Raw genomic sequence first — 15,200 nt, forward strand, 5'->3', positions numbered from 1 at the left:
AGTAGATTTTCCCTGCGGTGACATAGTTACAGATTCATGTGAAAAAGGCTAATTGAATTATTGCAATAGTAAATTGTGCTAACATTCTGCATTTGTAAGTCTATTATATTTTCAGGTATGATGTCACAGAAAAATGTCAACCATTAAAATTCTAATAAATATAAGGGCACATCTGGCATAGGCATCACCTGTTCAAACAGGATGAGATTTACATTCAAGCTGGTACGTAGATGACATACTTCACAGATGTGACAGTGTGACACACGTGCATATTGGGATGAACCCCGGAATACATTAAATAAACAAACACCAGGATGCATAAAGATGTATAATAATAATAATTAAATCTTATCATGCACACAACCACACCAATATAAAGCACAACGGTCCCTGAAAAAAGTAAGAAAGAAGATTGTGATAACAGATTATCTATGAACAGTTTGTGAATTTTAAGTGTGCATTATTTACATTTTAAAGCTTTTTTGAGTATAAAGACATAATTCTAACAAACCTGTTTATACAAGGTAGGATTAAAATGTACTACAGTTAAAAATATATAAGCAAAATATTCTTATGTAAAGCACACAGGAGAATTCAAAGTGTCTTCGAATCAAGAATCGGGGAAGATGTCCAAGTTTGTTTAGGGGTTATTTTAGTCGTCCTCGTCATTTTTCGCAAATTTCACATTTGCATCATCTGCATCCAGCTGCAACAGGAGAACAAATTACATATCATAGGCAGCCACAACACACAGTAAACCAGAAAGTAAACAAAATAAAATTACTTTGATAATGTGTACTATATATACAGTGAAGGACAGCATGACAAAATTCTAGGGTTAAGTTTTAGAATATTTTTGTCAGTATATTAATATCAATAAAAAAAAAATCTACATTTAATTGATGGATAAATGTACATACATTTGCTTTAGTTTTGTATTGACTTATTAACAAACATTCATTTGATTAAGCATGTTAATAAACCTCAGCATAAAATATAATGTATGTACAACATTGGGAATTACATAGAGGAAAATGCATAGCGGTCTTAGGCCTATCGAAAAAGATACTTACACATTTCATCTCCATCACAGTAAAGACGTGGCCGGTCATGAACATTCGAAGAGGGATTGTGAGGATTAATACAAAGGGTAGAGCAAGCGAAAATTTACTAGATTTCACTGCCCACAGAATCGCCAAACACATGACCTGAATCAGAGTGTATAGGTGCATACGCATAGTTGGCACCTGTAGAGAAACAGAGGGACAGAGATCCATATTATCTACAGTAGATTGATAGACACACAAACACACACACACACACAGACCACATGGCCAAAATTATGAAGACACCTAAACACCCACACCCAAATATGCTTGTTGAACATTTAATTTAAAACCCATGTGCATTAATAGGGAGTTGGTCTTCCTTTTGCTACTCTATTATCTAACAGGACTCCTCTTGGAATCCTTTCTAAAAGATGTTGGAACATGGGTGCAGCAATTTCCTCTCATTCAGACACACAAGAGCATCAGTGAGATCAGGCACTGTTGTTCGTCAATTGGACCTGAATTGCAATCGGCATTCCATTTAATCTCAAATGTGTTCAGTGGGAGTTTTGTTCTTACCACATTAAAAAGTAACTGAGCTCTTCGGTACGCCCCATTCTGCTGAAAATGACTGCATGGCTGTATGATTGATTTTATGTATCTGCTAGTAATTGGGCGTAGTTGGAAGGGTTCCTGTCGGGATACATTCGGCCATGTGGTGTAGATATGTGTTTATAAATGCACAATCTTACCCGAGTGACATATGGGACAGATGGATGGTGCTTTTTCGGCATAATTAGGAGAAGCATACGGTCCCAAAGCTGTATGCCATTTAGTGAAGTGATACCCATATAAAGGAAGATCCCAAACAGAGCTGTCATGGGTATCATCTTCAGGATGGGCTCCATGAGAATGGAGACCCCTGCGGGCAAAGTATGTTTGTTCAGTATATTTCCACTTTTTTTATATGGTAATAAAAAGCTTTATCTGAAGCTTTATCTTTACACATTAATTCAGTGTCATTACAACAGAAAGAGAACTTGGAACTCACCAATCATTACAGCCACCAGAATTCCACTGACCCTCTGTTCTATCACCCGTTCAATCTGTGGTCGGGGACCTTTTGTCATGACAGTCAGGGCGTTGGCATGGGTGACAGATCTCACTGTGGCAGCACTAAGCCAGGGGACACCAAAGATCGACCCAACTCCTCCCAAGAACACTAAAAGGAGCAGATCCAGATGGAAACCAGAGCCCTTCTTCATTTTTCTCTCAGGCTTACTCACAATCAGACTGGACAGATGAAAAAAGTTGGAATGTTAAAGCAATGGCATAAATTATGACTACCAATGAAATTACAAACAGTCAGTGGTGGAAATAGCTGAGATTTTGTGCGTGTGTGTGTGTGTGCGTGTGTGTGAGTGAATGTACGGGCACGTGTGAACCAGTTTCTGGGTGAAATGTCCACAGAGGGGTGCCAAAAGTGAGTTTTTTTAAGTTTATGTAAATGATGTAATACAGTGAAGAAGAATGTACTGTATATTTTATTAACTCTACCCCCCAACCCCCCAAAGTAAATATGTAATCTTAGTAGTGGAGTAAATAATTGATAAATAAGTAATTGATTATGTGAATGTGACTCCTTCCTGGTTTCAACACAGTAGCATACACAAACTCAGGTCTGTGAAGCTGCTGACCCAATGCACACTCAGTTGCACCACAAGAGAAGGTAAACGTACTTGAACTGATTTAAAAATGTCTGATGAGAGATGCCGTTTTTCAGTAACTCAGCAGAATGGGGTTGATGTCAGGTTTCTAGAACATTCCCTAACAACATTTGGGCATGTGATCGCATTGGTTTGGACTGGAACTACATCCCCCCTCTAAATTCACTCCCTGGACTTCATCCCCTGAGTACCTCTTTATTTCCAGCCCTGCAAACAGCGGGGTTCAAAAGATGAGTCATCTTGTTTTCAAATTAAACACTTTTTTTCTACTTTTTTTTGACGCATTAAAATTGTTTAATCAGCATTAGCAAGTTAAATTGAAAAATTGACACAATTTTCGTATGTTCCCCTTTTGCTTGAATGACAGCAAGCATTCAATCTGGCATGGACTACACATTTTTGTGCAAAACTTGATGATCCATGTTATTATGTGCTTCAATGGAAGCAAATTAATTGGACCTTTAATTTTAAGGAGTTAGCATGTTCAAAGTAAAATATGTGCTTTAGTGATTTGACTGATGATCTAGAAATAATGCAGATTCTTAAATATTTATTATTCGGTGCAGGTCATGATGTTTCTGTGTTTTTAAATTTTCCCTTTGTATATTCCCTGGTTTAAATTACTTTTTGTTTTCAATGTGGACTCTCAAAACTCATTGTATTTAGTTTCCAGAATCCTTGTACCATAGGATGCATGTGCCTTGCATGGACTTTCATCTTGCTGTATTTTCTTGCTATTCATTTTCTTTATGTTGGAGTTCTTGAGAAGGAGAATTCTAGCGTACGTGTCTACACACAGCTATCAATTAATTTAAACTTGCTCTGTTGTATTCTTATGAATGAGGCACTCACATAGTGATCTGGGACTCAAGGAAAATAAGGATAAAGACCAATATGGCAGGAACAACGCAGGCGAACATCATCCAGACTGGGAAATCCTTCTTCTCACCCAATGGGTTAATGATCCAGCCTCTTGCAGAAGTGTTGGACACAGTCAGCCCTTTTGGAACCACCAGTTTCTGGGAAAAACACACACACACGCACACACAATTACCATGAGATGCATGAATGGAACTATATTTGTTATTATCTAAACTAACTATCTGTTATTACATAAAGATGTTATAATGAATTAGCATTTTCATTTATGGTCCAGAACATTAGTCATTTTATGTTCAAATGACTTCAATAGGGACTGTTTAAAGCAAAACAGTCTCTGAACAGTGGTTGTCTTTCTAACCTGTGTGTAGGCATCCTTGATGCTGATATCCACAGCGATCATGAAGAAGATGGCGATGGGAACACCAAAATCTCCAATCATTCTACGGATCTGGTGATGTACAGCGTTTCAACAACAACATAAGTAACATGGCCTCAAGAGTAAAATATTAGCTTTTTTTTTCAGAATACAAATTTACTGTAGTATTACTTTGAATATCATTATTTACTTGTATGAAAAAAACAGTTGTTGCAGTACTCAGCCTCAGAGTTTTGAAATAAAAGACGCTACAAGGTAGAACAGGGCATACTCACTGGGCCAGGGAAGAAGACTCCAGTTTTAAACCCACGCAGATAGTATGCAATGAAGAAACAGCCAAACATAAGGCACATTGAGAGCAAGGCAGTGTTGGGGTAGGCCCTTTCTGTTTCTTCATGAATCTCTGTAACATTGCCATCAGGAAGTCGCGTGTAATTGACATGCCTTTTGACAGGATGGAAGGGGTCTTCCAAGGAATTATTCAAGTGTTCATAGTTCAGAGTCAAAGGATGCGTTTGGAAAATCTGAGGGATATAAACAAGGAGTACAGGGTAAAAAAAAAAACAATGGGAGAGTTTGAGGCCAAACTGCTATACTGTAATTCATCTTTGGGTGTGTGTTTATGTGTGTGTATGTGGAGGCCTTTATACCCTCATGAGCTTGGCAAAGGTCTCATAGATGAAAATGAGAGAGATCAAGATGGAGAAGATCTCTTGGGTGAAGCGTGAGATGAAGCGGACAAGGAAGCTCCCCTCCACTGCCATAATCACCACCACAATGACGATCAACCACATGCCAACCCAGACACGACCCACGATGTACTCAAAGTCATGAGACTTGCAGAACTAGTTTGGGGAGATAAAGATTGATTATGAGAGAAAGACTTGAGGGTTTGGGTGGCCAAGAAAGTCTATAACCAGTCTAAATCTAGCTCATTGAAGGAATAGTTCACCCAAAAATTAAAAAAATATTCTGTCATTATTTACTCACTCTCATGACAGACCAACATGTATACTGTACATTTTTTCTGTGGAACACAAAATGAGTCTTTTACATTTTCTGTAGTTCTAACTAGTTTTGAGTAGTTACTCAGTAGTTCATAAAAAGGACAAAAATACAGTACAATAAATGCAGTCCTTACAACTCATGCACTATATTCCAAGTCTTATGAAGACGTCCAATAGCTTTGTGAGAGGAACAGACTAAAACTTAAGTCAAAATTCACTGAAAATCTTGCACTCCATTATATATCTACTATAGCTCTCAAATCTCATAAATGTATGTCTATTCAAATATGGCACCTTTATATGCTTCAGATATGGTTTGACATGAATGAAAATTTCAGAGATTTTCAGTGAATTCAGATGTACATTTTGGTCTGTTAATGATTTTTGTCTTTTTTGCCACTTAATGGATGTGTTCACCATTAACTGCTGTTGCATGTAAAATAATTGTGCAAACGTAGATTCTTATAGATCTTTTTGTGTTCAACAGAAAAAGAACAGCATTTGAGTTTGGACATAAGGATGAGTAAATAATTACAGAGTTTCATTTTAGTGTGAACTATTCCTTTAAATCACATTTCTTAATGAAAAAGCATTACCTGAAAGAAGGCTTCCTCAAACACCATCAATGGGCCAGTAAACCCAATTATGAGAACCGGCTGAGCCGCAAACAGACAAAAGATGACACCTTGCACGCAGGTCGCAACCATCATCTCCGAGACCCCAATCATGTGCTCCGTCTTATCCGCTAATACATAGACATGGAACAAAGGTCAAATAAAAGACGTTAATAGTTTCCTTGGATTTTCTTTGCTGCCAATTTGCTGGGAAGGCAAGTTCTCTGTCAGGCAGAAATAGTTTTGCAAGCATTGGATGTTCTAATCAATAGTATCTGGCATAAATGGCAGGCATAATTTTTGTTTGCCATTTCCAAACTGATTGGCTGGCTTTACGCAACTAGGGTAGGAGCACGTAAAAAACAAATACACATCGAAACTAAGTTGTGTTTACAAGGTACGGTTTGATTCAAGGAAAATCGAATAACTGGATTTGTCAAAGTTTGGCAGGCATGAAATCTTTGATCTTCAGAGTTTTGTTTGAGGCACTTAGTAGCAACTTATCTAGATATGCATGTGCATATTTCTATATTCTTCTTTGTTTGCTGAGTTGTGTCTGTGAAATAATGTCTATGATTTCTGTTTAATTCTAGACTGCCGAAATATTTTTTTCCCACAAAAGTCTATTTAAAGTTGTATAATCTATTTCAGCTAAACTTTATAACCAGCACATTAAAAACAAAACATACTGGTCATGCTTACTGTACATGTCGGTCAGACTGTCTCTTCCTGTCTAAATGGGTGGTTCTTGGCCAAAATGAGCTGGAATGTGGACCAGATGTCTCAGAATGGTGTGATTAGTTGATTTCTGCAGATAATGTACTCACCAAGCAGTCCTCCAAAGGTAATGGCAGGAGAAAGGGCAGCAAAATAGATGAAGATGATAGCAGACAGCACCTGAGGGTCTAATGCATCTTTGAAGTCGCTAAGGTAATGCTTGTAGCGGCGCTTTATGTCTTTGATCATACCACCAAATGGATAGCCGGTACGGGCCAGGGGATCCTCCCGTGGCTTCTCAGGTCCAGTTGGTGCTAAATAATCAAATAGGCACAATAAATACATTGAATGCCATTCAAAAGATAAGACCAGGATACAGAAATCTGCAGCCTAGGTGGATGTGTAGGACAATACCTAGTTCTCTGAAAGCTACATATCTACATTTACATTTATGCATTTGGCAGACACTTTTATCCAAAGTGACTTACAGTGCACTTATTATAGGTACGATTCCCCCCCCGAAGCAACCTGGAGTTAAGTGCCTTGCTCAAGGACACAATGGTGGTGGCTGTGGGGATTAAACCAGCAACCTTCGGATTACCAGTTATGTGCCTTAGCCCACTACGCCGCCACCACTCTGTTACATATAAAAATTATGTCATCATAAATAAATGTAGACAGCATATTGGTACATTTCTGATATTCTGTTATTAAAATAGAAAAAGCATACTTAGGGGCCTTTCAGACAGGACACATTCTTACGCTAAAAAAGCTAGACGAAGGTATCTCAAGACGGCAAGTTGAAGTTCATTTTAACCTGATACAGCATCTAAAAACGTGGCGCTCCTGTGCAAGACTCTGAGAGATACTGCGCAACGGTCAGAGACATTTAAAAATGTATTCAGTGGGAAGGGTAAATGCTCATTTTAGAGAGCATTTTATTGTATGCACCCCTGAGCTCAAGATGAGTCATCAATACTTTTGGTCCATTTTCCCAGAAAAGAAAGACTGCACATTTTCAATGTGTATGTCTACTGATAGTTAATTTGGTCAAATTGGTACACTTGATAGTAAACTTGAATTTAAATGAACTCACAGCTAACAGACATGGACTAAAAGCCACACAACTCCAATTCTGAGCCATGACCATTACATAGTCTGTCAATTTCAACTGTGAACTTAAATCTGATCAACATCAAAGTGACAAACCCATATCAACACCTTGTCATTCAATGAAGCCTGACCTTTGCCCCCAACAATGAGTCTGGTATCATATGGGCGGACCCTTTCACGTAGAATCTTCTTTTGAAAATTAATTATGGGCTTGAGCATCGCCTCATCCTGGATTTCTGTCGGCGGTATCACAATGCTGCAGTCCATGAAGTCTGCCATGGCATTGGTCAGATCCTTCTCATTTGTGGCCAAGTAAGCTTCCAGAGTGAATACCTATAAGCATACGCAGGATGGAGATGTTATGAGACATCTGTCAGGTCTTTCATCAGATATGAAAGGTGGAGTCAACCTTCTTATTTGATTCATTTAATTTCATTGTAACATTCAGTCACTATTTACTTTTTACTCTATTTACTCTTGTTGTTTTTTCTACTAATTGTTTTGCTTATACTTTCTCTTTTTTCCCTCCTTACCCAGTCAGCCATCAGTGCTGCCATGGCCCGGCCACTCTCATGGTAGTCCAGACCGCTGTGGCTGGGGCCCACCAGGAAGAAGACAAAGCGAACAGGAATTGGAGCTTCTAAAACTCCTTCCATCACCACTGAATTCTGCAGACGTGCAAATGCTACTACTGGTTTCTGAAGGTTTTCCACCACACCTTGAGAGAGAGAGAAGAGAAGAGAAGTAGTGAAGAGACAAGAGCATTAAAAGTACTGGATTTTAACCCTGATGTTAAGCCTGAGCTGGTTTACTGTTCTTAGCTTGTTTAATCTGGTCTTTAACTGGTCTAGCTGGTTTCTCAGCATGGCCAAGTTGGTCTGCAGCTGATCTTCAAGCCTGGCCAAGTTGGTCTTCAGCTAGTTTATTTGGTCTTTCAGCCTGACTGTGGCAGTGGGGGCGTGGTCAAGCGTCCCCCGGTAAGGGCGCTTACACTTGAGCTAAATTATGTCTAACACCTGTCTCCAGTGAGCATGGGGAGAGTGGCATATAAACAGCCACGCCACCATCAGAAAGGGAGAGAGAGATCGTGAGTGACCAGTGACTGGCGTGTCTTATTAAATATTTATTGTGAAGCTGAAGAGTTTATATTGAAGTTTATACGTACTGTGAAGCTGAACTTAATGTTTACGAAGTTTGTGTGATACTGATCTGATTGAACCGAGAAAAGCTCTGAGAAGAGTGCACGCAGTGTTGAAGGCAGAGAAATAAAGAGCCTTACTTGACCGCATCATTGCTCTCCATCTCCTCCCTTCCATCTCCGAACGTGGAGTTCTTACACTGACAAAGTTGGTTTTCAGCTGGTCTTCAAGCCTGACCAAGCTGGTCTTCAACTGGTCTAGCTGGTCTCCCAGCCTGGCCAAGTTGGTCTTCAGCTAGTCACCCAGCCTGGCCAAGCTGGTTTTCAGCTGATCTAGCTAGTCTCCCCAGCCTCGTCAAGTTGGTCTGCTGCTGATCTTCATGCCTGGCCAAGCTGGCCTTCAGCAAGTTTGTTTAGTCTCACAACCTGGCAACGTTGCTTTTCAGCTGTTCTTCAGGCCTGACCAAGTTGACCTAGCTGGTCTCTCAGCCTGACCAAGCTGTTCCTCAAGTGGTCTCCCAGCCTGGTCAAGCTGGTCTTCAGCTGGTCACACAGCCTGGCCAAGTTGGTTTCCAGATGGTCTCATGGCCTTGTCAAGTTGGCCTATAGCAGGTCTACCAGTCCACACAAGCTGATGTTCAGCTGATTTAGCTTGCCCACCAGCTGGTTTCTTATCCTGACCAGATTAGAAATGGCCCAAACCCCTCTGAAACTAGCAAACTAGACCAACTTGATCATGATGAGAAACCTTCCAAGATCTGCAAATCAGCTTAGGCTGGATTTAAAGTGTTTTGTTTTTTTTAGCAGTAAAAATGGCACACTATGATTTAACTGAATGAAAAATGAATGTGCTCTCACCTGACAGAACAACAGAGGCCTCTACACGATCAACCATGTCTCGCTGAGGAACAGAACAGTCATAAGATCAGTAGAGACTAGTAGCACCATACTAATGCAAAACTACAGTCTATTTACACCAAACCTGAATTAAAAAAAAGGAAAAACAAACAAACAATGCACATACTTTTGAAAGGTAGGTAATAAAAAAAAAATTAGTTTTCAATCGAAAACGTGTTAGTGTGTGGACATGGCCTCATGCTTGATGTAAAATCTACAGTCTAAAACCTTATGGATATGGATGGATGGATGACTTAATAGATGGATGGATACCTGTTTGGTGACTGAGAATGTCTGCATCTCTATGTCTCCTGAACTAGGGGAAGAAGTGGGCTCTAACTGACTGTGAAGCAGAGCAAAAATAAGTCATACAGCTTTTAACAGGGCTTTGTGAGTTCCATCCATCAATTACTAGGAAAATACAGAAAATTATCACCACAACTTTGATACTGACATAGATAAAAATAGTAGAAAAATAATAGTAAATAATGGTCAACCAATACATGTCCCACCTGCGCTTACGTTGCAGTATTGCCACAAGAGCATCGCGGTCAGTGGGCCGGATCTCTTTTTTGAGCAGAAGTTGTTCCACCATCTTCTGAGCAATGCTTGATAAACTGCTGTCATCAACATCCAACAGCACCACTCCTAGTTACATTTAGCATGAAAAACAAGTATAGCCAGTGTGAATACTAGTTGGTAGGTCTCAACAGTAAGTCTCCTAAAACCTTCTTAAAGTGATATCATCATCTGCTACACATGTTCACTTTGACAGTTCATACATTTCTCCCATTAATTATTGTTAAAAGGCCAAAACGGTCATTCCAAATAAGTAAGAGAGCCTAGGATTGCCTGAAGTGTTTTTCTAGATCCAGTCACTAAATTTGACAAAATTAAATTATACATTTATATTTATAATTTTTTATATTTAAAAATGTTTATTATTATTTTTGCCATATTTGTATTGATAGACAAGTAGAGAGAGAGACAGTATATCAAGGGCAGAGAGAAAAGTACAGGATGGGAACATGACTCAGACCTGATTCTAACCCGAATCTTTCTTGAGACCACAACTCAATATGTCAGAGTACTCGTCCTGACCACAAAAGCCACCGCTCCAACATATGGGCCACTATCAAACATGTTACTCTGTTGAAGCCATGGTCTAGTGGTCAATGCACGTACTCTGCTTATGGCACCTATGCATGTGACACAGGTTCAAATTATGCCATTTCCTGTTCATTTCCTCTCCCCATTGTTTCCAGTCTTCTCTACAATTTTCCCTTAAATAAAACATAAAAGGTGTCACTCTATGTCTCACCTGTGCTCATGACTTTGCGGAGTTGAATGAGGCTTTTGAATGTGAGATAGGAAATCTGGGAGGAACCCCATTGTCCTGTGGCAGGGCTGAAGTTCTCCTCATAACCCACCCAGCGTCCCATTTCCTGCCATACCTCCCCCCGAAGCTCATTCAACTCAACGTATGCCTGATGTGGATAAACAGAATTTTTGTTAAGGGTTTTATAAAGTAATTAGACAGTGTAAGCCCCTCTGTGTTTCTTTGAGTGTGTGTTGGGGGGTGGGGAGTGTGGTCGGGGGTAAATGATTTACCTCTGCATCTCCTCTCTTGATGGCATTGGTGTTGGTATTTCGAGCAGCTGAAATGGGGAAAGTGGAGGACTTGTGAGAGAGTGGTAGAGGTGAACCAGGAATATATGTATATATTTTAGTGTTTAAATTCATGTATATGCTTGAATGTGTAGTCAACACACCCTCCAAGTCACTGGTGAAGGTGAAACTCTGATTCTGCTCCTCTTCCTGTTGCCTCATTTGTTCTAAATCATAGCTGCCTTTGTGTCCCTCAGGCATCCTACAGAGGGCGAAAAAGAGCACACACTACAACACACAGTAGGGAAAAGCCACAGAGGTCCCAGCTTAACACACTCACCAGAGTTTATGCACCATAGGCCAGACTGATCTCCATCGTCTTACAAAGCGACTCAAGCAAGATACAAAAAACCCTGATACAAGATACAAAAAACTCCCGCTGCCCTGAATCTTGGCCTCAAGAGGGTGACAGTTTATAGCTTTACTTTCTGTAAACCTAACTTGATTGTGTTTAATTTTCCACTGTTGTTTATTTTGAGACAGAGCATAGGGCACAATTGTACATTTCATTACCACCCCAACTTCATATAATCATTTCTGATAATAATATGAGATTTGAGTGATTAACACTGTCTTCTTCTGCTTCTAAAGGGCATCTTTAGTGGGGTTTGGATTCTCTCAAAAGTAAATGATAATATGAATGAATGAATAAATACTGACTTAGAACTAATAAACAAGAATTTTGTACAGTCAGTTCTTAAGATATTATTAAAGTCTAATTCATTAGTGTCATTTTGAAACCCCTCAGGTGGTGCTTAAAGGTGAATCACAAAAACCTGTAAAAAACATATCTTGACCCCAAAACCATAATGAAGAAATAAGAAATTCGATTTTCCCCAAATCTTACCATAATGTGAAAAAACAAACAATGCATTACGCTAATGAAAAAAATGTGTGGGAAAATGTGGTTAGTTGTGATGACAATAAAGTAACAGTGTAGTGTACAAAACTTCATGGTCCTAAAAGTTGTCTTAATTTTCTTTAAGCAAATATGCAATTTCTTATTGTTTTTCTGAAAATGTAAAACTGACACATCTTCAAGAGATTTACCCCTCAATCGTAGCTGCTTCAGAGAGCCAGATTAAATTTTATTTGCATATTATACTCACAAACTAAATGGAGAGGGTAGAGATGACTCGCCGTCCTCATAGAACATGTCATTTTCCTACAGAAAGAGAGAAAGAGAGAGAGAGAGAGAGACAGACACATACTTTTTTTTTACTGCACTGGTGATATCATGCATAAATCAAATGATCCATTGCATGCCAACTGCTCTATTTTAAATGAGATGTTCTCCTTACCCTTTTAAATGACACAACGGCTTCCATCATCTGAGCTGTTTTCTCTCTGTCCCAGAACTTTCAGAAAATCTCACACATAACCTTCATTCACAAATGAGAGACAAGAGGGAAAGCGAGAGAAACAAAATAACACTGCTAAATACGGTATATAAGCACTTTACATCTCTAGTCATTTAAAGGCTGTGATTATTGTTCATTCATGTATTCCCCTTCATTAAAGTGTCACCTAGTCAACACAGACAACGAATATCAACAGTACTTTTTAGGTTTTACCAGTAGGACTTTACTCATGCCAATCTTTTAAATTTTTCTTCAGAATGATTTTGCAAAGTAATTACAGTATATATTCAATAGCATATATAACTAAAATATTTTTTACAAATATATTCTTTCATGATCCACTGGCTTTTGGTCAGAAGCAGAAGACAGTCAACCTAGACAATTATTAGAAGACTGAATGTCAACTGTATTATAAGGAATATTCAGCTCTCACTGACCTCCTTGACCGAGGCTGATAGAGAAGATCAGAAAAGTTTGAAAAGTCTTAGCGTTGCCTGTCTACAATGGTTCGAACACTAGACCATTTCAAGAGAACTTCACAACTATTTAAAATATAATTTAATTGTGTGTATTCAGGATACATAAATTGTTAGCTATGAAATTTGGCTTAGCAAGGCAAAAATAGTAGGACAAGTTTTTCAAAAATGTAAAAAAAGCTATTCCCACCACTGTCATTTCCACCACAGTATTCTATTAAATGTAATTTGAACTGTGGTGGAAATGACACTGTGGTTGGCATTTTCATGAAACATGACATCAAATCTCCTGTAATAAACACTGATAATAATAATAATAAAACAAATTATTTACAAGATTTTACTTTCTAATAGTCCACAGTGAGTACCCGAAATTGAAGAAACACTCACTCGTACACATTTTGATCGCCTAATTCAAGACTGATCCAAAACACATCAGTTTATGTCGACTACAGGCTACACTTGGCAAGTACACATCTGCTAAAAGCATATATGAACATAATCCAACCATTATGTTACTCATAGGAAACATTTATTATGGACCAAGGCCAAGATAGGACACATAGAGGGAGAAAGAGACAGTAGTATTTGGTTTTAGCTCATTATATAATATGAAGCTAATCTCAAGCAGCGTAAATTAATCAGTAACAACATCTTGCATTCTGACGTCAAGCTGTGTCGATGCTAGGGATTCCCTAAAGTCTTAATATGATGGCTGGGGGTGCATGAAGGTGTTTCCCCCTCAACAGGCCTCACATCAGTTTGATATGTCATCTTTTTCTGCTGAGTCATGGAAACACTGCAGCACTGCCCTTCAGCTCCCTGCTCAGCCTATGAGAGTCTTCAAGTCCTTTACGGCTTCATGATTTTTCCCTTTCATAAAGTAAAACAGTAATCAGGTGTGTTTTTGCTGTTTACATTGTACGTTCAGAGTGGTTACTTTATGAACAGACTTCTGGAAGGCCCAAAATCTCATCCACATTTAGTGTCCTGACTGAGAGTAAATGTGACAGTATATAGTATTTTTGCTGTGCACAGTGTGCACATTTTCTGTCTGCACATAGATTACCTGGATTACCTCCTACATTTGCCAAAACGTGCAGGATACAATCAGAGCTCAGTGCCTCCCAGACATCCTGTGATGAGTACTGTATCCCATAAATATATACCATCCCATGGGAGTTGACCTTCCATTTCCAGTGTGATGAATAAACTCTAGTAATTACAGCCACAATTTCTTTCAGAAAGCTTTCTTGATTTCTTAAGGCATTTTACACAAAATTGAATTGAAAATGCAATATATCCATATTTCCAAGATGATAACCAAATAGGGGGGCTACTGTTGGGAATATTTAACACCTACTGTTTATATATATATATATATATATATATATATATATATATATATATATATAAACAGTATATATAAACAGTATAATGTATACTCAACAGTATTGTGCAAGTAGTAAGCTGGTATCCCATTCTGAACATAACCACTGTTGATCAGTGCATAATGTGCTTCTGCCATCCTAAAACTTCCTGCCACATCCTCATATCCTCTTAACACCACAAGCAAATGTTTACATGATTAGCTTTCAGACACAATCCATGCAATGTATATCTTATGATATCATAAACACCATATCATAAAATTTCCCATATTTTACATCAAAAACAATATTAAATGTAAGGATGACAAGTTAGAGTTTCATTTGTAATTGTCAACCTAGATGAGATACATCACCTGAACATGGAAGCAAGGTTCTTAGGTTGCCATCATTGAAGTTTAATTCCCAAGTGACAGAGATCCAGAAATGGAGGACTTCTGACATCCCACTTTTGGTCCATTACCACAGAGCTTTTTAGCAAGACAGGTTGCTCTGAGAGACCTCTCTCTACGATTAGTATGCTGCCTTGGATGAAAATACGTATACAGCTATATGACAAGTAACATGACGAACTTAAAAAAAGAGAGAAGTCACAGATGCAGAATAAACAGAAGGCAAAAGAAAAATTGCACATACTTGCATCAACATATTCACAACACATATATAGCCTGGTGTGTTTTAAATTACTTAATGTTAATTCAAAACAAGAATTCAAAAATAATCCATCGGGAAGAGTGAACACCTGTATGGCAGGTGGTTTAGCACACTTTTTCACTGGGGACATACG

The 15,200-nt window shown here is 38.6% G+C and overlaps 1 protein-coding gene across 1 annotated transcript; it reads right to left on the bottom strand.

Annotated features, from left to right (window-relative positions):
* Positions 1 to 604: 604 nt before the first annotated feature.
* LOC127647833 (band 3 anion exchange protein-like) lies at positions 605 to 12,519 on the bottom strand. The gene is made up of 20 exons (XM_052132318.1): positions 12,490 to 12,519; positions 12,298 to 12,353; positions 11,293 to 11,390; positions 11,132 to 11,178; positions 10,842 to 11,007; positions 10,033 to 10,168; positions 9,794 to 9,863; positions 9,482 to 9,524; positions 8,019 to 8,203; positions 7,617 to 7,818; positions 6,483 to 6,686; positions 5,638 to 5,786; positions 4,685 to 4,879; positions 4,310 to 4,558; positions 4,017 to 4,106; positions 3,629 to 3,795; positions 2,101 to 2,342; positions 1,802 to 1,971; positions 1,074 to 1,247; positions 605 to 706 (listed from the first exon to the last, which is right to left on the bottom strand). Exons 1-20 carry the CDS (start codon positions 12,517 to 12,519, stop codon positions 653 to 655), a joined length of 2,727 nt encoding a protein of 908 aa, XP_051988278.1. The 3' UTR covers positions 605 to 652.
* Positions 12,520 to 15,200: the final 2,681 nt, after the last annotated feature.

Source organism: Xyrauchen texanus, chromosome 8 (assembly GCF_025860055.1).
Source record: "Xyrauchen texanus isolate HMW12.3.18 chromosome 8, RBS_HiC_50CHRs, whole genome shotgun sequence".
NCBI lineage: Eukaryota > Metazoa > Chordata > Actinopteri > Cypriniformes > Catostomidae > Xyrauchen > Xyrauchen texanus.

What these genes read in the sequence shown, in the direction of transcription:
- LOC127647833 (XM_052132318.1), bottom strand. Translation starts at nt 12,519, where the DNA reads ATGATGGAAGCCGTTGTGTCATTTAAAAGG. An exon ending in CTTCACCAGTGACTTGGAGG is followed by an intron (nt 11,179 to 11,292) that starts GTGTGTTGACTA and finishes TCCCCATTTCAG; the next exon opens with CTGCTCGAAATACCAACACC. An exon ending in TCTGGTGGCTGTAATGATTG is followed by an intron (nt 1,972 to 2,100) that starts GTGAGTTCCAAG and finishes CTTTGCCCGCAG; the next exon opens with GGGTCTCCATTCTCATGGAG.